Source organism: Eimeria acervulina, genomic scaffold (genome assembly GCF_000499425.1).
Source record: "Eimeria acervulina Houghton genomic scaffold, Eah_scaff10, whole genome shotgun sequence".
In the NCBI taxonomy this organism is placed as follows: domain Eukaryota; phylum Apicomplexa; class Conoidasida; order Eucoccidiorida; family Eimeriidae; genus Eimeria; species Eimeria acervulina.
The window spans coordinates 6,971-28,229 of record NW_013549486.1 but is presented as its reverse complement, the minus strand read 5'-3'; the positions used below and the strand labels follow the sequence as shown (position 1 = coordinate 28,229).

Genomic DNA, 21,259 nt, shown 5'->3' with positions numbered 1-21,259 from the left:
ATGGGCTATAACGCTAACGCTTGTAGCCGGAGCAGGCGCACTGCGGATGGTAGGAGGACATTTGCGTCGTTCTTCCACAACTTCTACCTCGTAGCAAAGCATTGGTTTAAACGGTCCTACATGGCAAAATGGACTGGAAATGACTGCGATAGCTGGACAAGCAGCGAAAGCGGAAGCACCCTCGAAGTAGGCGAAACAGAAATTAGAGAAAAAGACTATGGCCTACAACCATATCAGGCACCCTGGCCTACCAGACATGAGCACGCTCGCTTCTGGATTCGGGTTGCTCCCAGGCTCGTTGAGCAGCTTGTTACATCCAGTCTGCTGGTAAAGCGCTACGGAGTCGCAGAAAAACAACTTTTGCCTGTTCACCTGGCCAACGCGGCTTTTAGAGACCTAGAGGCTCTTGTCGTGCAGCACATAGGAGCTGTGGAAGAAAGAGATACAAGGAGGAGGAGTAGACGACAAAGCAGCAAAAAGTCGCTGCAGGAAGACAAACAAACGCTGGAGCAGTGGCTGCAAGAACTCAGGGCTCCCCCAGCAGCTGGGGGAGCAAACGATTCCCTGACTCCTCCGGATAAGAGTCTGAATGAATCACTGGCATTGAAAGATAACCACAGAGGGTCAAAAAATACGGGAGAGGAAGGAACGTTTGTCTTCGAACAGCAACGAAAAGGGACTCAGGAAAGCCTGTGGAGCGTGGACAGCGCAGCAGCAGCGGCAGCCGAGAGCGCTGCTGCTGCCACGCCTCAGGCCTTGGCCTTTAGGCACTTGGAGAGGGCAGCACATCTTTCAAAACAGTTTGGCCATGTCAAGCTGGAGGATTTGCAGCATCTGAAGAGAATCACTAAGGCGCTCGAGTGGACTGTGGCTGAGGTATTTGAAAAGATGTCAGGTGAGACACAAGTAGTGAAGGAAATAGCATTTCAACGCCACCTGTTTTACAGCCGGAGAAGAAGGGAGCAGTAGATCCCGGGGTGGCGACACTATGTCCTTTTGCTTTTCATGATGCAGCAATCCGCGCGGCGGCTGCTGAGGAATCTATATGGCAAGATAGCGCAGCTCCACCAGCAGAAACCCAAAAGCTTCTGCGTGACTTTGCGCTGCATTTGAATAAGCGAAAGCGGCAGATGGCTCTACTGGAGCCCATTAAACAGAAAATCCTTCTGAAGCTGCTGGCTGTGAGGTTTCTCACTGACACTCCACAGCAAAGGGAGAAAAGGGAGAAGGAAAAAAGGAAACAGGTGGCGCAGCTTTTTGGAGAGGAAAGCAGCATCCTCTTTTTTGCACCTCAAACGTAGCAACTTACAAAGTGATTTTGAATTGCGGTGCTCACCGTTGAGCCCTTCAGTATGCACAAGCTGGCTGGCTGAAAGGTCAGTAGCAATAGGCGGCTCCTGTATATTTCGCCACCAGGGCCTTTAGCTCCGTAGCAGAATATAAAGTGCGCATGTGCTCTGAGGTTTCACCGTTACATCCGCCTCCGCTTTGTAGTCCTCAAGCAGCGAGCGTGCGGCGGTAGCTCAGCTTAACCAGCGCGTTTCTACCGCACCGCGAATTTTTCCAGTGTCGCTGTACTAGTAAATAGAACGGCCACGCATGGCTCAAGCACGCCACACTGCACTTCACGATGCTTGGTGGATGAACGCCTCTAGTAGGGGCAAGGAATGGGTTTCTTGCCGTGGACGGCCAGCTGGATGGCCTCTCTGGTAGGTTGGGGATGTTCCTTATTACCCCTTTAAGAACGTGAATAGCTGCTAACGTTGGCAGACTGGGCGATTTCTGGGTGGAGGGTTACCAACCGACCTGGCAGAAGTGACTGGAGACTAATTAGCAGTTCACGGATAGCCACAGACTGCATTGACTGACACGTAACCGTATCCGCGCAATTCGATCCTGAAGAACTGCGGTGGCTACGGCTTCACTTTCCTGTAGTTTCCGGCAGACCAGGCTTATACATGCTCTAAAGAAAATGCGCCCGATATTCGCGCCCCCGCTAAGGGAAGATTTCAAGATGATCTCTTGAGAAGGCGAATCTAGACTTGCGCAGCAGGTCTGCAGTTGGAGGCACCGCGTGCCCTGCCAGAAGCCGGTTTTCCTCTGGTGGAACTGTGACCTTCACCTGCTGAGTTTGATTATATGTTGCAAGAGGAAACCGATACGAAAGAGACCATCGTCGCATAGCTAATGCGTTTCGCTGGGGAAGGTACCAGCAGACCTGGAATTGGGTAGGAAGGCGACAGATTCACAAATGCCGGCTAACGGGGAAATACATAGCTTCCACCGTTCCCGTGTTTCACATATACTTTGTTCTGCTGAAAATGCCACTCCACTTTTTAGGCGCTACGGCAAAAATAATTTGTTGCTGGAGGTTGGCTTTCGGACTCTCTTGAAGCGTGCAGGGGCGCAGCGTGCTTGAAGATGGCTTAAAGGCTGGCTGCAGTAGTTGATTTGGCGCTTGCATAGTAGGATGGGGGCGCCCCCCCTTAGCAATTATATAAAGGGGCAATTTGGCTTGATTCTCTAAGAGAGTGTAGTGTGTCACTCGAGGGTCCCGTTGACCCAAAATGTTTAGGCTAGCCTAACAGATGGCTTTCGGGTAGATGTTTCAAAAATAAGGCAGAACTGACGGCTGGGTGGCTAATTGTGCCTGCTGGGAATTGTTTGCTGGCAATAGTCCGCATTCCAAGATATACATGGACTATCCGAGCAGCAGAATAGTTGTGGGTAGTTTAGCACCACGGGGTTTTGGTCAAGAGGAGCTCAGAGCTGCATGTGTCCCTAACAGCGTTCTCATTGGGGAGTGTGCACAGTTTACCTTGCCAACTTACCCGGCTGACTCTGGGCTCATGCAAGCTTATACACGCTGGTATTTCCTTAGGACTGAAACAGTATATGGTGGTGTATAGCGAAACTTAGAATTTGCATTGGTAGGCCGAGACCTACAAAGTGCCAGGTATACCGCATTATACCAGCCGCCTCCAGTCCTTGTGAATTTCTGATAGTCCAAGTGCCCAATTTTTCGCGATCAGGGCAGTCACCAAAGACAGTGCAGGAAAGCTAAGAAAAAGTAGATTGATGGGCGGCTCCATGGAGCTTTTTTGAATTAGCTATAACATTACACTTATTCATCAACTGTTTTGGAAATGCCAGCAGTTGGGTTCAAATTCCCCGAAACTGAATGCCCATCTTGCCGCGCCACACGCACGTGCACTATTCTAGACGCACGCTGATAGCGAAAATAGAAAGTAACAGGCGTCCTTTTCAAAAAGAATATTGCGTTTAGAGGATTTCCGGGATCGAATATTTTTTAGGGGGTGAAACACACGAATTTGCGTTCTATTTCAGGGAATGCGGCGCTTAAGTCTACTTACCAACATCGGGCATATGGCCGTTTTATATGGAGTACGAAGCATTTGATTCGTCAGGTATTGAGTTCGTGTGCTTCCGGTTGGTTCATTGCAGCGGCGGGTTAAGCGGCTAGTATTCCTGAGAGAGTCAGAAGAATGACTAGCTTTTCTAAAGGGGCTCACGCCTACTGGTGCTCGCAGCCTGATGTTCTCCGTTTAAGCCTAAACCTAGTCCTCCAGTAAGCTCTGCATCCGTAAGGAAGCAATTATGTGGCACAACGAAAGCTCATAAACAGGCTTCAAAGCTCATTTGCTGTCTGCACTAACTTCGGAATATCAGGATCATTTCTGCCTCTCAGCTAAATATCAGCCTCCAATGACTTCGAGCCAGCCTGTGTATTGCAAGACGACTTCCTGTTGAGATCTGTGTCGACAATACCTACTTATCAGGCTCTGTATAGCGGCCGAGACAGACGGGATGTTTTGGCGACTGAATCTGTGTTATTTCTTGCCCCGTGTCCCCCTGCTTTCAGGTTCTGAACTACAATATTGTTTTGCCATAAAACGTACCCGTGTCAGTCACAAGGCTTTCTTGGCTATAGTGGAGCGAGTTATGTTTGTGCTGACCGGCCAAAAGGCATAACTAGCTCCAGCGTGGATGTAGAACTCGGCTGTTTGACGTCACTGTGGAGATTCATTTGGCTTGGATAGGCTAGCATACGGTGAGCCTGTGCACGCAGCAATAAATGCAATGATGCGTTTGGTGCCTTACTCAGGTTAATCTATATTGCGACCACTGCAAAAACTTTTGGAAGCGCGCCTCCAGAAAACCGAGATAGCTGCTCTCTGTTAGGTGTGGAATGTCGTTAGAAACATAGCTGAATACAATTAAATTTCCAGAGCACTTCGTTTTATAATAACCACCTTTTTCGCTGCGCGATCGCAGTTGATTTCTCTTGTTAATCGCTAAGCTTGACGATATCCTTAGAAAAAATCATGGGTGAGAAGAGAGGTAAAGAGTTGGCGGGGTTCCGAGCATCAGCGGTATTGAACAGAAACCACCACGGGTGTAGTCAAACAGTAGCAATAGTTGGGCAAAATAAACCTTTTCGCCATATTGTTCCGCCGGCTCCTGGGCATCATAAGTTGTGTACCCTCTGCTGAAATCGCGAGTAGTCTGTTCATCAACTAGCTGGAGACCAACTGTCTCAGCCTAGCTGTGCAACGTTGCTACTGACACATGCAGCAAGCTACTCAAATCATATTTAGATATGCGGCGTTTTGGGATAACTGGTTTACCATTGAACCAACATGAACACATCAGGGCCCTGTTTGCGAGTGCGGGAATAAACATTTTGCGCATTCGGAAGAATTATTGATGCGCTATAGACAATTCTCGTGCACCGAAACGTGAGAGTTAGATAGGTAAAAAGCGCTAGAATTCAAAGCTGCCTTGGCTACAGCCTAAGATGTTCAGTATAAGCAGAGGAATTGTTTGACAGCCAACAAATAAGCCAACAACAAACCTAGTGCCTCAGTGTCTGCCGGATGCCTCCTGACGCATATCTAAATTTGCCTTCGTTCTAGTGGAAATTTGAAAATCTCCGATTGTGATTTACGCTCTGGGGGAAACAACAGGGCGGAACCACGTGGTAAGTGCTGAAGTCACGACAGCTTGCGTTCGCAATTAAAAGTGTCAACCAGCCTTACTGGAAGGAGACTCCGACAGAAGATATGCTGCGGAGGGAAAAGTTGTTCGAACGAATCGTTTTCAGCTATGAAGTATATGCTTTGCTGCAGCCCAACGCATCAGCACATGACTGCAATCTAGTCTGATAGCAATCGTATTAAAACTCTATTGAGTCTGCTCATGTTTCGTCGGGAAACCCGGGAATCCTGTAGGCTGAACAGCATGCCCTATCATCTCAGGAAGATATTCTAAAAGAATATTCCTTTAGGAAAAGCGTATCTACATGATTCTAGCTGCCCCATCACAAACACCACTCCAGATTTTGCTGCAATCTTATCCGTTGCACTCGCTAAGCGAAAAGATGTCTGGCCTGACATCATATAATAATGGTGGGTAGCGTGTTCAGTGGCCCTCGCCAGAAGCTTACCTGACTCTGCCCACAAACATCTGTCACGCAGCTGCGTTCCTAAAAAGCAAACGGGTCGGTGGGAAAATATTGTTGAATCCGACGATCTTTTCCACTGCAAGCTGAATGCCGTCCGTTCGTCGTATGATATCAATCCTTAGTAAAGCCAACAATAAGTGAGCACTAGTTCCAGCATAGTACCAAGGGGGACTAAATTTTTCGGTGGTGGATTACTGGCTTTGACTTCAGCCGTCCGGATACTTACTCTGGACAAGCCTTAAGAAACAACCGCAACCCGGTAAAATCGCCATCATGGGACAAACGTGTTTGCTCAGTGTGACAACCCTGCTTTTCAGTTTAGAATGACGCTAATGTCAGAGGTTGGCAGGATCACTAATGAATCAAAAACTATAGACTAGTTGGCCTGCCATGCGCTATTTCCTTTACAGTGACTCCAAGATACACTTTGCCATGGAAAATTTCACCACTGTAACAGGAAGTTCAAACAATGTATTTGTTGCTGAGAACCAGTAATCTTTTACTCTGCCGCGCTCTATCTTTCTTGAATTCGTGACGGATGCAAAGAGCACACTACCAATCCAGCTGTTGTTCTGGCCCAGGTTTTTGCTTTGTTGGCTAAACGTACAAAAAATGCCCATTAACGCCAGCTTACAGTTAACCTGTGCTTCAAGGAAGGTCATGCTTTTATGCTATAGTAGATAGAAAGTAGCGCTTGGCTATAGCGTTCGTACAAGGAACCAGCCGCCCCTTCTCAATGCACACCAGCCCAAACCTTTTCATGAGTCATGAATTATTCTTTTAATGTCGTCACTCCCCCAGAGCTTCTCCCCAAGCTGTATATGCAGCACCAACAAATCAAAACATCTGCCTTTTTCACTTGATGTGGGGCGGAAAACAGAATTTCTGATGGTTCACAGCTGCCAAGCAGTCATAAGTTTTCAGCCAAAGAGAGCTTTTAATATCGATGTACATTGTGACTGAAAAAAAGGCTACAGCTTCTCAGGTTCCCATCTCCCAGGTTCTCGTATCTAGTATCTTCCGCCTAGCGTCTCTGTTAGATTACCCGCAATTATGCCAAAAAAAGTGTGAGCCTGTCTCACCCTGAAAAGCAAAGGAAACGTCTGCAAAGGTCTCGGCACCACATTTTTCGGGCAGCTAAGCAACGCCTACCCGGCATCTTCTGTTCATGCAACCAGCTTACGGTGGTTTTCGCAAACCCCCTTTCATCTCTCTTTTAGAATGTCCGAAACAGACAAAAGACCTCGCCACGAAAACTCACATTCAGCGCAAATCCGGTGTGATCGACGGTAGTTTGAGACGTCTGGTTTACGCGTAGTCACCTATTCATCGCCGATGATTCTTAGCAGACACGTCGCTTCCCTCTATAACTCAGATCTGCACAAACTACGTCTATGGCCACTTGCTGGTAGAATACAATCAAACTAGAAATAGGTAGACGCATCAATACACAAGCATTCGCGTTCGCATTTAGCCGAAGCCAGCCTGAAACATAGTCTCTCCCTTCAACTTCCAGAGATCCACACAAACTTTTGAGTTCCCCAACATGATATGGAAGGCCACATAGGAAAGACACCATTACATCCTGAGGCCACATCAAAAACGCCCATGAGTGAGAGTGTGGCAAGCACCAGAGCGAGTCCTCCGTATTTCTTTGGGAGAACAAATAGTAATACGCAAATGGGAGGGCATCTATATGCTTCGTATTCCATGACCAAAGCGATAGATAAACCCAGGTTACGGCTGCTTTCTCCCCGCTTGCTTTCCATGCCTCCCTAGGTAGACACCCCATTTTTTATAGGCATGCTAGATTTAGAATGTGAAAGACCGATTATTATTTTAGGCCAGTCAGCCCGTAGTTCACATGCTGGATACCGCAGTAAACTGAGATAATGCAGTGTGAACTGGTAACCTATGCAAAGAATCCACCTTTGCAGAAGTGGATTCTTAGCATTGGTGATTGGACTTTGTGTAGCCGGTCCACTTTTCTAAGGCTCTTCGGCGTCTAGACTAATCTCATTTCAACCTTATTTGGGCTCAAGGCAAGGCGACTTGATTTGACGAACCCATGCCGGCAGGCTTACACCACGGAGAGAGACCAATCCCAGCGCGGACTTCAACAGCCTAAAACGGTCACGTAGACTAGCTTTGCAACAGAAGGCAGTGCTGCAGGGCTATCTGGAATTCCCGGAAAGTTGGGCTTTGCACCGGAAAACCAGACCGTGAGCTGCAGCTGAAACACGGCCTCGCTAAGCAAACCACATGACATACTAGGCCAGTTAATTCATTTAAACCGAGCAGCGCATGGGTCATCAGGCCCCAACACTGGCCCCTCTGGACTACAAATACCACCAGTACTGCAGTGCGCTGCAAATGCTTGATCCCCGCCTTGCTCTCTACTTACTACCGGGCTCCGTAATGCTGCGAATGCCTGACCCCTCAGTCATAGCTGGTGTTATATGGCTCTTATTTGCATGCATTAGACGAACCTGTTTTCGTTTTCTGGCACTTTTCTCATGCCTTGAACATGATGGTGCCCTTAGTGCCATCGTGCAGGCCCTGCACAGCTAGATTGTGTTGAAATTCGTTTTCCGCATCTTCATTGCCGCCCTTTCTCGGTGCTCACCCCTCCCCCATATCAAGTGGTGTCTTGCTCGCAATCTTCCTCGCTACTCAAGGCACAACTTCACAGCTACTTCTGGAGTTGAAGTCTTGAAGGTACGAAAGGACCACGCTAGACGTCACCTGGATTAGCAAGTCAGCGCGAGTTTCTATTTGAGACTAGAAGGAATGCTTGCCCCTGCTAGCTTCTGGCATTTGCTAGACTTTTAGGGAGAGATTGCCCCTGTTTGACCCTGCCTTTCAAAGCAAAAAATGCGCCGCGCATTCTATCCACCGCTGGAGCTTGCTAGTAGCCACATTCTCCTCTGCCCGAGACGCTAGGGCAACTGGTGCACACGACAACCCAACTCGCCTACAATCCAAGCCAGTAATCAGATGCGCAACGTGCGCGTGGATTCACTTTCTTCTTTCACGGTGACCGTATACATGGCCATTTTTGCTAGGATTGAGTGCCGGTATTCTACCCGGACGCGGCTCGTCGCCTTTCAAGTTGAGCCTGTTGATTCTCTTTAGATTCCTTCTGTGCGTGAGGCTTCGAAGAGCAGCATCAGACTGCTGAGGGAAGTGCCGTGCCCGGAGTTCTGCTAAAGCGACTGTAGTAAATCCAGAATTCCTAGCTCACAGTTCTAGCGCCAAACAAGACAGATCCGCCTACAAAACCTATCCAACGACTTGTTGCAAAACTTTCTGGGCTCAGTCTGTGCTTAGGCACGTGGCTACAGATGGGCGCCGTGCGAATTCAGACTTTATTGGGCAGGAGGCCGTGGATAAACTTACGCTCGTGGGCTGCACAAATTGGGGGGCTCCCAATGGCGCTGACGAGGCAATCGCACTGTGGCTGCAAAAAGGATAATCATCGCGCTCTAAAGCAACTGGGGCGGAAAGCCTTCACACGCGTTGGCCCGCTTCAAACAGTCCTCACATGGCAGGGAACCGCAGCCGTAGTCTTGAACTAGCCAGACTCTAGGATGTGCAACAATGAGCCGCCATCTCGCTATCTAGTGCTCGTGCGCATGGTGCCCGGCGCCACCGGTTGAACAAGCCATTGTTGGGGTAGGCTTTGTTTCGGTTAGCGCGGGTTATATTAGACTGTCGGCGTCGGTAGCAATCATCACATGGTGAGTTTCTATGGGCTGCTGGGGGAGCGAAGTGTTGACATGCTTGGCCTCCCGCCACCGCTCTAGGCTTTCCATCGACAGAGACTAGCACTACAGCAGCAAGCATGCGCCTAGATGAGTTTAGGATGGGCCATCCACGCAAATTCGTTCTTCCCACTCATTGCCAGTTGAAAGCCACTGCGTAGGTTGTACGAAACCACATTATCTTTGTACAGATAAATGCGCCCCGCTTTTTGAGTGGCCTGGCCAACACTTTGCTGTACGCGACCGGCTTGATCGCGCATGCGAACGAAGTGAAGCATCGAAAGCTGCCAAGCTAGCATCATTTCAGGGCATGGGACATTTCTCCCTGATTATGCCAACGGCTGGTCACATCGCAGAACCGCGCTGCAAAAATACCGAATGTGGTAGTTTAGGATGACGGTGTAACAGGCAGGAGAGGGTCGTTTGTCCCGTGGAATCATTTAGTGGCGGATCGTGCTGTCTAGTACAATTTGACCCGTGCGCTACCCACGGAGCAAGACCAAGGTTAGGGCTTCCCAAGCAAGTTTCGCGTACTGCGGTGACAACTGACCAGAACAAAATGCTTGAGCAAATGGTGAGTGATGCTGCACACTTCGTGCCTTGTGGAAAATCTGCTACTGAGTCCTTGTGAGTAGCCGGGCAGCTTTCTTGGTGCTGGGTTTTCCTCTAGGCATCCTACTGCCCACCCGGGGGGTGACCCAAGCACAAGGATGAGTTTTGGTGATATTCACCGACCGTTTCCAACCATTCAGCGACAGACATCCCTGTATTGAAGCCTAGTACCGTGGAGAACAATTGCTTGGAATGGAAGGGCACAGTCGTCCCCAAGGCAAATGAAAAAAAGCGTGCCTATATGTGACTGCGTAGTGCATTAACACCATTGCAGGGTGGAGGTGCCTGGCGCTTCCGCCTCTCCTTTGATGGCCGGGGAAGCGCAGTCCAATTCCCACTGAAACCACTGCTTTCCGGCACGAGCTGTTTCGAAAGAACTCCAGATGGAAACAACAATCTCCTTCATCGCAGCCACCTCCCAATTTCTATAAACAATGCGGATATTCCCGCCTTTCGTGTAGCTCTTCGAATCACTGTAATTCATCCGTAGGTTGAAAGTCGGGCCATCTTCAGATAAACTGTGGTTAGAATGGAAATTCTATGTGCGTCTATGGCCAAGATGATGGTTGTAAAGTTCTGGCAATGTAAGGAAGTTGCTTTCCTTGCCCTCAGAAAGGTCGTGTCCTGCGGGAGTGGTATCAGTGAAAGTTCGCGCAGCCCACCACCATACCGTAGAGCAGTGAACTAGGTGGCGGAGGATAGTAATCGTGGCCTTCCTCAGCACTGCTCGAGCTGCGCCGAGGCAATTCACATACTCGCGTGCCCGGCAGGGGACCACCAGTGCTCCGGCAGGCCAATTATGGCCCGCACAGGACTGCTATAAAGTGGGCCTTCGGCGATAGCCTCATTATTTGAAAGACCAGTAGCGGTCCTCCTGAAGCGAAAAGGGATTCCAATAGCCCAAACATGGACATGGACTCTTCTTGATCATTACCGAAGGAGGAAGGTACTTGGAAGGGAAACCTAGCACCTCCCCTATGCATGATGCATCTGCGTGCTCTCCATACTTTCTCGAACGAGCCTTCTAAGAAATGTCCTGGAACCACACAGACCAGTGGCAAGCTAGAGGTTGCCTCACAGTGGCTGGAGAATGCCCTGTCTGAAGTTTTGGGGCATATTCAAAAATTGGATGGTGAATAGCTAGTTAACAGAGGGTAACTGTTTACCAAGCGCCTAAAGGGGTGGTGCATGAGCTGAAGGAGGCGTGCTTATGTTTCTGGGTTCCTTTGCGGCTGGAGTCGCCGTAAGGTGGGGTGCAACTCATGACGACCCAACTACTCTCACTATGTGCCCAGATGAATGTCTTGTTGCGCCAAGAAACCCTGCAGACTGAAGATGTCAAATACTTTTTGGAGAGTCTCCCTATTTGTATTTTCGCTAATGACACTCCATTGCTAAGCTTGTTGGTTCGCGATATGCGTTAGAATCAACTTGGTTATTGAGGCAGACCCAAGCAGGCGAACAACCACCAATTGTCAGTCTACTGCTTCCCAAAACTACAGACTTTGCCTAGTCAAGTAGTGGAGTTTTATCAGGAAGCACCGTCGGATTAGGTGGTAGCCAACCGTTTGAAGTGGCGCATATCACCCTGATTGGGGTCCGTAACGTTCCACTAGGTTACCATGCTACGTTCAATGTCGTACCTAAGGGAATTACTGGAGGGAGCACATATAGTCTGCACACGACACTACGTAGCCCTCTGCACACACAAGCAATGAGAGGATGCTCCGTTCAGGAATCGCCGCAGCGGGTTAGGAGGAGTGGAAGTAGTATCGAAAGCAGAGTGAGGAGACAGCAGCGCAGTATGAAGCTACTGCCTTCAGCATGCCTGCATTCATTCCTTTTGTAGCAGAGTCCCTTAAAAAACAGCAGTTTAAATGGACTAAATGCAGGTGACACCGGCTAAAATCCAGGAATGCCCCCAGTTAAAGGACATTTTCTAGATTACATTAGATTGGAGGCACTCAGCATGCCCGCCTCATGTTAGACGCCACAAACATCTCATTAATTTTACTCGCATGCCAACTAGCGACAGCCTCAAGAGGCGGTCCGAGTTACAGGCAACTGCTGTATCTTGTGGAAGTCCGAAGGCAAGCAAGCAAGCAGCTATCCGTTCAGCCGTCAGCCGCTACCTTCCGAAAAGGTAGGTTGCTTGTCAAGCAAAAAGTACAAAGGGTGGCGCGTGTGCAGCGACTTAAAGCTCCTTGACGAACACATGCTCAAAGAAAAACCTAGCGTATCCGTGATGGTCGAACTATATGGCCGCCGTCATCGCCCAGTTGTATCAGCGTCACTTGACTTTTCATACGGCTTGCTGGAGCCCCCGCTGCATCGCGAGGGCAGGCGGCATACTTCAACATGTTTCTCACGTACACACTACACTCCATTGGTATGGCTTTTCCTGCTCCGGGGGGTAGCTGCAAAGACTGCAGCAAAACGTCAACCAGGATTTGCTAAGCCCCACCACGAGGAGATGGATTGCAACATTCGTTGGTGAGGCGCTTGCGTTTCACTGCAATAGAGAATAGCGCACGGGTGTTGGGTGGAAGCAGCATAACCTCACTTGCGGATTTTCCTGTACACCGGGATGCGGCAGTCTATGGGCCGGTAGCCCGTACTGGGGTAGACTGCGCAACTCCCATTGTAGCGAAAGCGCCGGTGCGCTTCAGTTTTAGACGTTGCAACCGGAAACCTTACTGTATTGCGGTTCCCCTGCATGGATGCTTTGGGTCATGCCTAGCAATCCACATACGGTCCTTCCTTATTTCGAGCACTTCTGCACACTGGCTCGCAATTCCAGTGTACGCAAGGCATATGAGCGATGCAGGTAAGTTAGCTGGAGAAGTCCACTCCTCAACAGACAACAGAAATAACCTAGTACGTGGCATGCTGCAGGCAGAAGGTGCTTACTACGTAAAATCGCAGCGGCACGTAACCCGAGATCACTACCCGAAGGGAAACCGCTTGCGCTTTTGGCGCTGGTGATGTAGATGGAACGCCATCCCAGCAGACTGCAAGAACTCCTGAGAGATTTTACGCTCCTGACCACTCACCTTGAAGGCAGTGTTCATGGAACAGGCAGGCGGAGTAGGTCAGACGTCGCATATTATCTGCGGGACAACGGAGTTGGCATCTGATAGAGCTACGCACAATTTCGCAGGCTGCCACGTGAAGAGTAGCCCGCTGCGGCTGTAGGGTGAACAATGGCTCAAACACGCAGGCTAGTAATGGAGTTGAACAGTATATCGCTTTTGTGTTGCTAAGGAAGAGCTGCGCGTAGTGTATGCGTAGTGCCACCTGTCACTATAGACCAGAAAGGCGCTGCAAAGTTTTTGCGACACCTGCTTTCCGGTGGGGGAGATCTGTTGGAATCGTCACGTATGGACAAGAGTGTCGCTGTGGCATTTCCTTTTAGGCTTGCGGAGGTGACCGCCCTACCGGGTTTTCATTTTTCCGGACACGCAGAGGGTTCACGTACTTCGTGTATATGAGAGCTTGCATGTAGTTTTTAACATCCGCATTCTGATCTCAATCGGCAACATCAGTTTTCCTCTGCTTCACTTGACACTCAAAATACAGCCAACAACGAAGAGCGAGACGCTCCTTACAGCTGGAGACTGAGTGTGTATCCATGTGCAAACCACTCCAGTTGTAGGCCTACCGCTCTCACAGTTCCTCAATGCAGTATGCAGCTGTCTATTAGTGAACTGTTTCGTACAATCATAAAGCATGGAATTTCTCGAAATACGCGCATGATACTCTGGTGCAGTGTGTCCTTTGCAGAGTACTGCAAATGTTTGCAATTCCGCCAGTGGCATTGTGATGACAGAGCGCATGCGGCAATCCAACCAGAGGCCTTACAGAACGATGGCGGATAATTCCTGGCTTTCAGCACCTGTTTCTTTGTGGCGTGGGCCTCTGACGACAACCCAACCGCGGGACAGCTCCTACTGGTGAGTTCAAGTGAGGTACCAAGGCCCCGCGCGCATCCTGGGGCGCAGGAATGGAACCGTGACAGGAAATGCGCGGACAAAAGTGTGCTACAGACAAGTGGTCCCTCAATCCTCATGTCATTGTCTTAATTCACATTCAATTAGACTATCAGTCCCAAGGGGTGTGATGAGCAACCATGTAGTGTGCTACTAGGCTAACGCACGTGAAATCCCAACCAAGCCCCTTCTTTTTTTGCTGCATCTACTAGTATTGCCAGAAGTTGTTTAACACATATTTTGCTCTTACTAGGTAGACCTCACGCAGGCCGAACTACGTGTAACAACTTTGGAACCACATGAGTGAAGCAAAACTGCGAGGCTTGCAGTTGAAGCGGAGCCTTCCATGAAGTTTCACTACTGCTGAGGTCTATAAAAGAGCGAATGCTGTTCAGTGGCTTGTTATTTCCATTCATTAGAACAGAGTAGAAATAAGTGACCCATGTTAATACGGAGCGCTAGCCAGTATACTAACAACTTGGCATACAGAAATTCCCATTTGCTCTTCACTCCAACTACAGGAGCCCTCAGCGCTTTCCGGAGGCTGAAGTACTAATTACGGACTCTCCACCTTACCAGCTACTCAGTTTTCCGCTGATGGGGAGCACAGTAAAATCTACAAGCGCCAGCGAGGAACCCAGCTATCCTGGGGGGTCTCCCGTTTTCAGGCACTTGGACGAGCCTTTATTGGCCAAAAAAATAGTGGGCGGGTTTTATATGGCTGAGAATGAATGATGAACTGAAGGACAAAAATCGAACTCTATAGGAAAGGGGCACATGCGGGGCAATACTATGGCAGCCCCTGGTAGCTACAGCCTATTTCTCTAAGGCGCCCGCTCTTTGGGCGACTCAGCGTACGCTAGGGAATGTATAGAAAATGGAAAATGAAGGTAGCAGAGTGACAAACTACAGAACTAGAAAAGCCGCTGAAACCATCAAAGGACAAGACAATATGCATATTAGCGCTAGGGGCGCAACCCAATGCGTTGCGGGGATACTCTTTCGTATGGCTACAGCCCTACCTTCTACAATGCACATGACTAGGGGTCTTCACGCTTTTATTGCTGGTCATTGTTCCCTGTAGTGAAGCACTTCCTACTCTAACTTTGATGGATAGCGCATGTCAACCGCCTACAACTAGGAGTTACGCCAGCTCGACTAACAAACCTACCTACCTGCGCTCAGTTATATCCAACTTGGGATGCAGTGGAAAGAACTGTCGACACTATTTACTGCAGCAGCAGGAAAACGAACAGCTCCACAAAGATCTTTTTTGGTACGCCACGTTACGGAGGGACCGTTGAATATCATCTCCTAGGCACCGTACGAGCTACATCCACTGTTCGGCGCATTCAACAGGTATTTCGGAACTCAGCAAATTATTTCAGTCAGGAACTGACGCCGGTGGATAAGAATGTAAGGGTGCCTGAGCAGTATTCAGGTCCTATCCGCTGTATTCATGCCTTCAAGAGAGCTTTACCGAAAAACTTTTTTTCACTGGAAGTACGATAGTGGTAGAGCTAATTTGTGTTTTTGACTATATTTCGTATCTTACCCCTTTTTTTAAAGGAAAAACTGTGCAATATCGTCAATATCAAATATTGCCACATGGGGAAGGTCATGAGGTTTCTCATTGGCATCCGTAACCAGCAACTCAGAACGGTACTTTTATTTTTCAGTTTTAGAATGCCTTCTTGATTAGAACAAATACACGTTCTAGTGCATGGAAGCGACCCTTAATTAGACCAACCCTCTCCGGGCAACACATGCTCACGCACCGCCATTATGAAAATTCTTTGGGACGTAGCGTTAACTGCACGAACGCCTTAGCTGCACAGGCTACAGTCGTTCCCGCGACTTGCAAAATCTCAGTGGCGGCCTCCACCGTGCTACCGCGACCCTGTCCATCTCGTGTAGTTCGCAGAATGTACCGGCTTGATATCCAGAATCGTATGGTATAAAAGAAAATTGTCCGCAAAATTTAAAACCGCTTCAGCCCCAAAAAGCCCTGACAAAGCTATGCTGGTGGCCTAGTCGGAGTAAGACACAAGGCCCAGGTAGCGGCAGTGCGTTGGCACACCCTCCCCGTTCAAATGCGACGATCCTGATTCCAGTATATAATTCTATTTCATTTTTTATACCCAATTTCACTTTCTGAGAGAGTCGGCGCGCTGCCGCCAGCGTCTGCGAACAGTGTGACAGACAGCCAAAAAAGTGTAGCGGAGTGAATTAAAAAGAATCCATTTAGCGAACAGTGCGCCACTATGTACTGAGACCCGGAGGTGGTGTGCTGTTACAGAAGAGACGGCCAGCTGCTCACTTACTATTAAGCAGGCATGCTCAAGCATTGAAAACCGAGGGTAGTCTGTTCGGGTCTGGGCAACAGTCAAAAAATATTACTCGCAGAGATAGTATAAACGTACTGCGGACCGGCATGAGGCACGTGGGATCGCGCTTGGCATGTCTTCCAGCTAGGCTGGCAAGGGGGGAGGAGGCAGGCTGATATGCAATGTGCGGTGGGCAGGCTAAGCAAGCGAGGAATTTTTCCATGATTTCAAAAAACCGGAGGTGAAATAATTTTACGTCATAGTGAATTTCACTGCTGCTTTCTGTAGGGAACGTTATCTCAACAATAGCGAGAGCGCGCCGACAGGATATACGCTAGGATATGGGCAGCAGCAGTGCATGAGATTTAAAACGGCAAGAGCGCACTGCAGCCGTTGGGAAGCTTCACTGGAAGCCATATGAGCGGTTTGCTTGCGTGACACGCTGCGAATACCTACCTCCAGTGATTGCAGCGGAGGGATCACGTGAGGCAGGAACTGGATGTGACCACTGAGGGCAGTGAGCTCAAGCGTAAAAACATACGGGGTATCCTGGCGAGTCCAATGATTTGGAGGAGACCCTTAAAAAAATTGGAAGTCTCGGTTTTCGTGACCAAAAAGGGGAGCACTGGAGTCCCCGGCTTTTTGGTTTTTCCTTGCTCCGTTCTCATTAAGCAGGTCGCGGCTTGTTTCCTTTCCATTTGAACAAGGTGAGGGTCCCAGGCTCAATAAAAACTTTATCAATCCCTTAGTTTCTGAAAAACTTCTTTGCACCTCCCATGTTCACCGTACAGGCTGGTATGAAAAGAACAACCAACAACAATGTGGGGGCACGCGGCGATTACCCGTCGGCGATTTTTATGGTGATCATACCTTCTTATAATGACTCGCATCAGAAGTGCCTCTATTGTGAAAAATTATTTTTCTTGTTGCCACTGTGGGCTGCCGAGACCCGTGGCCACTCCCTGAGGCAGTGGTAATGCAAGAATACGGGCTATTACGCCGACGGCCTACAGCTCCCTTCACCTGGCAAAACTAGGGGAGCACCCTAAACATGGATGCTTGGCCTGCTGCTCGCCAGGCGTCCTATAGGGCTCATAACTCAGCCAGTATACTATCCTAATAAGTGCATTCTAACCAGTGCACTTATTAGGATTTAGTGTAAATGTTCTTATCTAGACAGAGTAAGAAACCTTTTCTACCAGTCAGCTGGCCTCTTCAGCAGTGGGGCCCCGCATTAGCCTGTGCGCCGAGTCAGTACGCCTGCCCTGGACACTGCTAGTCGGCGGGTGCCAGTGCCTAGCTGACGCTAACCGGAAGAGGTCAGGTGATAGAGCTTGCTGGATGCTAAAGTTCGGCATTGTTCTGTTTCAAGTGCAGGCTGTCTTTGAATGGTTGGGATGTTGTGATCTCTCTGCAGTACTAGCCCGCAAAATTTTTGCTTCCCCGCCGTTGAAGAAGCAGTTCCCATGCCTTCACCTTTTCCTCTGCTATTCTTAGTATTATCGTTTGCCACCCGCATATTCGCTGAGCGATTGACGTTGCACTCATCCCCGTGCGGCGGAACAGCAGGGTTGATATGCGGGGTTTAGGAAAGGTAGATCCGGAAGAAAAGTGTTCGCTCACCGTTTAGTGAGGCGCGGGTTAAATTGCGTTTATTCTTCGGGTAGATTGAGTTCATTAAAGGTGCAATGCAGAATATTGACAATGCCCCGTCCAGCTTAAACGCGGTAATTGTTGAACACGGAGGCGTGATGATGATTTCTACCGATATTGAGGCCGTGACAGAGAACGCACCTTAAACAAATGGCCGTAGCTAACTAACGTTTCGTCTACTTACTCGGCATATCTGTGGTTTGGAGAATCGATGTATCGATCGAGAGGCCGTCGACCCCCAACAAGCTAGCTTCTGCCAGAGTCCAGTTATTGATGCGGCTAGCCATAGGGGATTTTCCGTGCTGGTATTGCAAAGAGGAACGGTAAGCAATGCTAAAGGAGGGAGCTGAAAGCGTAGATGCACCTTTTGCAGCCTTTGATCTTTAGGCCCCGACACTACAGGTTGTCAACGGGACGATGCAATTAGAGACGTAGGAACTACTGGTTAAAACAACAAAAACAAAAGCAACAACAAAAGACTAAAACACAGTAGTTATTGGATGCACATATCCGAATCAATCGCACCACATACCTGGATGGTCACCTTGCGCGAGACGAATCCGACCCTCGCTTTCTCTGCAGCTAAGCCAGTTCGTGCCCAAGACCACGTACATTGTCATCTTCACGCTACATTACGAGAATGTGGCATGATAACCGAAGTTCCTACTAAATTTGCCAGCAGATTGAACATTTTGAGCTACATCAGCGGAATACAGTAGTGATGAGTCACTGTAGTCGGCTAAACCAGCCTAAGATAGCCCAAGCATGTGCTAAGCCACCGCACAATTAGAGTGAGCAAAAGAAATGCCAAAATACGTCGGTAAATCGTCGCAAAGCAAGATCTCACTGTAAGGATTTGAAGGGGATAGCTTAAGGCGGGTTCGGCTCCAAATAGAGTTCAGAGAGGCACGAATACTTTCTAACAGCGTACTGAGACAACCACGGTAACCCACAAACCGCCTTTACTAGGAGGGCTTCTTTTAGTTGCACACTGTTGCTTTTGGCTGGTAATTTTCCAGAACAATATGGGACAGGCAAGTGTGACGCGGGTGGCACACGAAAAGCCTGAAGCAAAGCAAGCTGATACGGAGCAGCAGTGCGTTTCAATTCCTCCTTATTCTGCTTGCAACAAATTTTTGCTGATTCCCGGGACCTGAAGGCGTAGTTCGCATCTCCATCCTTTAAGTGGTAGGCAAAGTGTCCAGCATGTGGGGCGTATCCTAACCGGACGAAGGTACCAGACAAATAGGCGTTGCTTCTCGCAGGCGATTATCTGTCTATATCGGCGTTGCTCCAGATTGGCTCTTGATCTCTCGTTACCTCTCTACCGGCATCAGCAAGGACAGTACCTTCTAAACCAGCTTTTTGAGGCAGCATACTCCATGGCTGCGGAAAGCCCGTTAACGGAAAGCTTTGGCACCTCTGATTGCGCGATACGGTGCTAGTTTTTGTGAGTCTGCTCCCGCAGGAAGCCACGGCCAATCGGCCTTGGAAGGTGAAGGGATCTCAAGACAAACGCCGTGGCTATTGCATAGGCTAAAACGTTCGATACATTGTTCAACACAGCGTTGCTGTGTTGAACAATGTATCAAATGAGTCTTTCAGCATCCACAGAGTATCCGTGTAGCGGTCGCGGGAGCCTACGTGCAACTGCTGCTCTTGTTTTTACCACAATCAGAACCAACGCATTCTAACGGACTTTTGAGCCTCGTGCCGAAGTCCGCCGAAGCGAAAGCACCTTGTCTCATTGGACCTACCCGCGTATTTACTGTGAACACCCAGTGATGGTTCGTGTTGCAACAAGAAGCTGAATGCGACTACGTGGAATGCTTTCCCCCCTTGTTTTGCGCGTACGCATGCGTCTCTTATGCTCTGTGCCTCCCCAAAATACACTCATTATTTGTCAGCGATACAACGAATCCGCCTCACACTCCGAAAAATACCGCATTCTAAATAATAATGGCTGTGTCAGTCCGAACGCTAAAGTTTGGCTCCCGATGATGCCGCCACTTTCTGGTCGTTTATTGCTGGTTGCATGGGCCAGGGAGGAAATAACGAACTTCTCTCTGGGCTTGCACAGTGCCCACTTAAAAAAACCACTAGCGGCACCGCAAGTATGTAATGTGCCTCAACACGAAATGGATCGCGAATAATTCTTGTAATATGGGCCCTACTGGCAAATTCTCTTGGCTTTCCTTGGCCTTTCAGTTGGCTGCATGCTATTGTCCCAAATCCACTTCGGCTGTCTGGAGCCTGCGCTGAAGCGCTAGCTGGCTCTGCTGCAAAGCGAAGTTTTCGTTTCGAAGAGCCCGAATCATCTCATGGAGTCGCTGATTTTCGGTCCTTTGCTGGAGGAAAAACTGCTTTAGCTCACTTTTTGAGTGTTGTAGCGCCGCCAAAATTTCCTCCTTTGCTTCTTGCACAACTTCCTCGGTTCTGCCGGTCTAAGAAGCAACCACATAACACAAATTACCTTTGCAGCAGTAGAACGACCCATGGAGTGAGACGATAGTCATGGAGTGAATTTGCAATGCTTGAGACCGTCGCCAGTAATGCGTAAATTCTGGTGCTTACTTGGACAATTTTCTGCGACTTCAACTGTTGTACCTGTCTCTGAAGAGTTTTCAGTTCCGAATCAATAATGCATTCAAGCTCTCTAATGCGGTGTTTTAGGCCTGATCCGCTTGTAGGCGTCAAGAACGAACCCTGCGGACTCTGGGGAACTTCGGAGCTCGTAGGGAATTGCATTGTTGCAAAATATGTCAATTAGGGTGGCAAATGATGATTACTGCCAGTCTCCCGACTGCACGGCTCCTCTAGAGCAAAGCTGAAATGCGCTCGATGCACAGGTAGGAAACAAGGATGGAGGTGAAAAAAAAGAATTGTGAGGATAGTTCCAGTTTATCGGAGGCGGTGTTCTTCCTCACGCCTGTATCTAGAACTGACCGGTTGACCGGTTGCGCGTTTCTATGCCAAAGCGTACTTCTACTGACTTTATTAAGGCAGAACTTTTTCTTTGTAGCAATCGAGATTTCTGTAGCACGCCACTACCCTCCGCACTTTTGGTACACGGACAGAGCATGCAATGTTCTATTTCGTGGTGTAGTAAACTTCGAAGCCCCAGATGGAACTTAACAAAATCGGCGACGAAATTTTTCACTACGCCCTCATGTTTAACCGTTAAACCCCTGGTTAAAATGACGAAATCAGCATACTCGTCCTTTACAGTCGGAGATTCTAGGCTAGGCGTTAGATTCCGGAGCCATGAAGGAAAACTTGCTCGGAGGAAGCTAGGCAGGCATTCATGTCTCAGACCTGCACACAATGCAGCTTACATAGCTGCTTTTTTAAAGATATTCAAGAAACATGGCAGATCAGCGCAGTGGCCTGATGAACTCTAACACAGGTCACAAATGTCAACCCCCTCTC

The 21,259-nt window shown here is 48.9% G+C and overlaps 1 protein-coding gene across 1 annotated transcript; it reads left to right on the top strand.

Annotated features, from left to right (window-relative positions):
• On the top strand, positions 1 to 1,301 carry EAH_00002890 (hypothetical protein, conserved; the record flags this gene model as incomplete). The annotated part of the gene is made up of 2 exons (XM_013393999.1): positions 1 to 895; positions 1,015 to 1,301. 2 exons carry the CDS (start codon positions 1 to 3, stop codon positions 1,299 to 1,301), a joined length of 1,182 nt encoding a protein of 393 aa, XP_013249453.1.
• Positions 1,302 to 21,259: the final 19,958 nt, after the last annotated feature.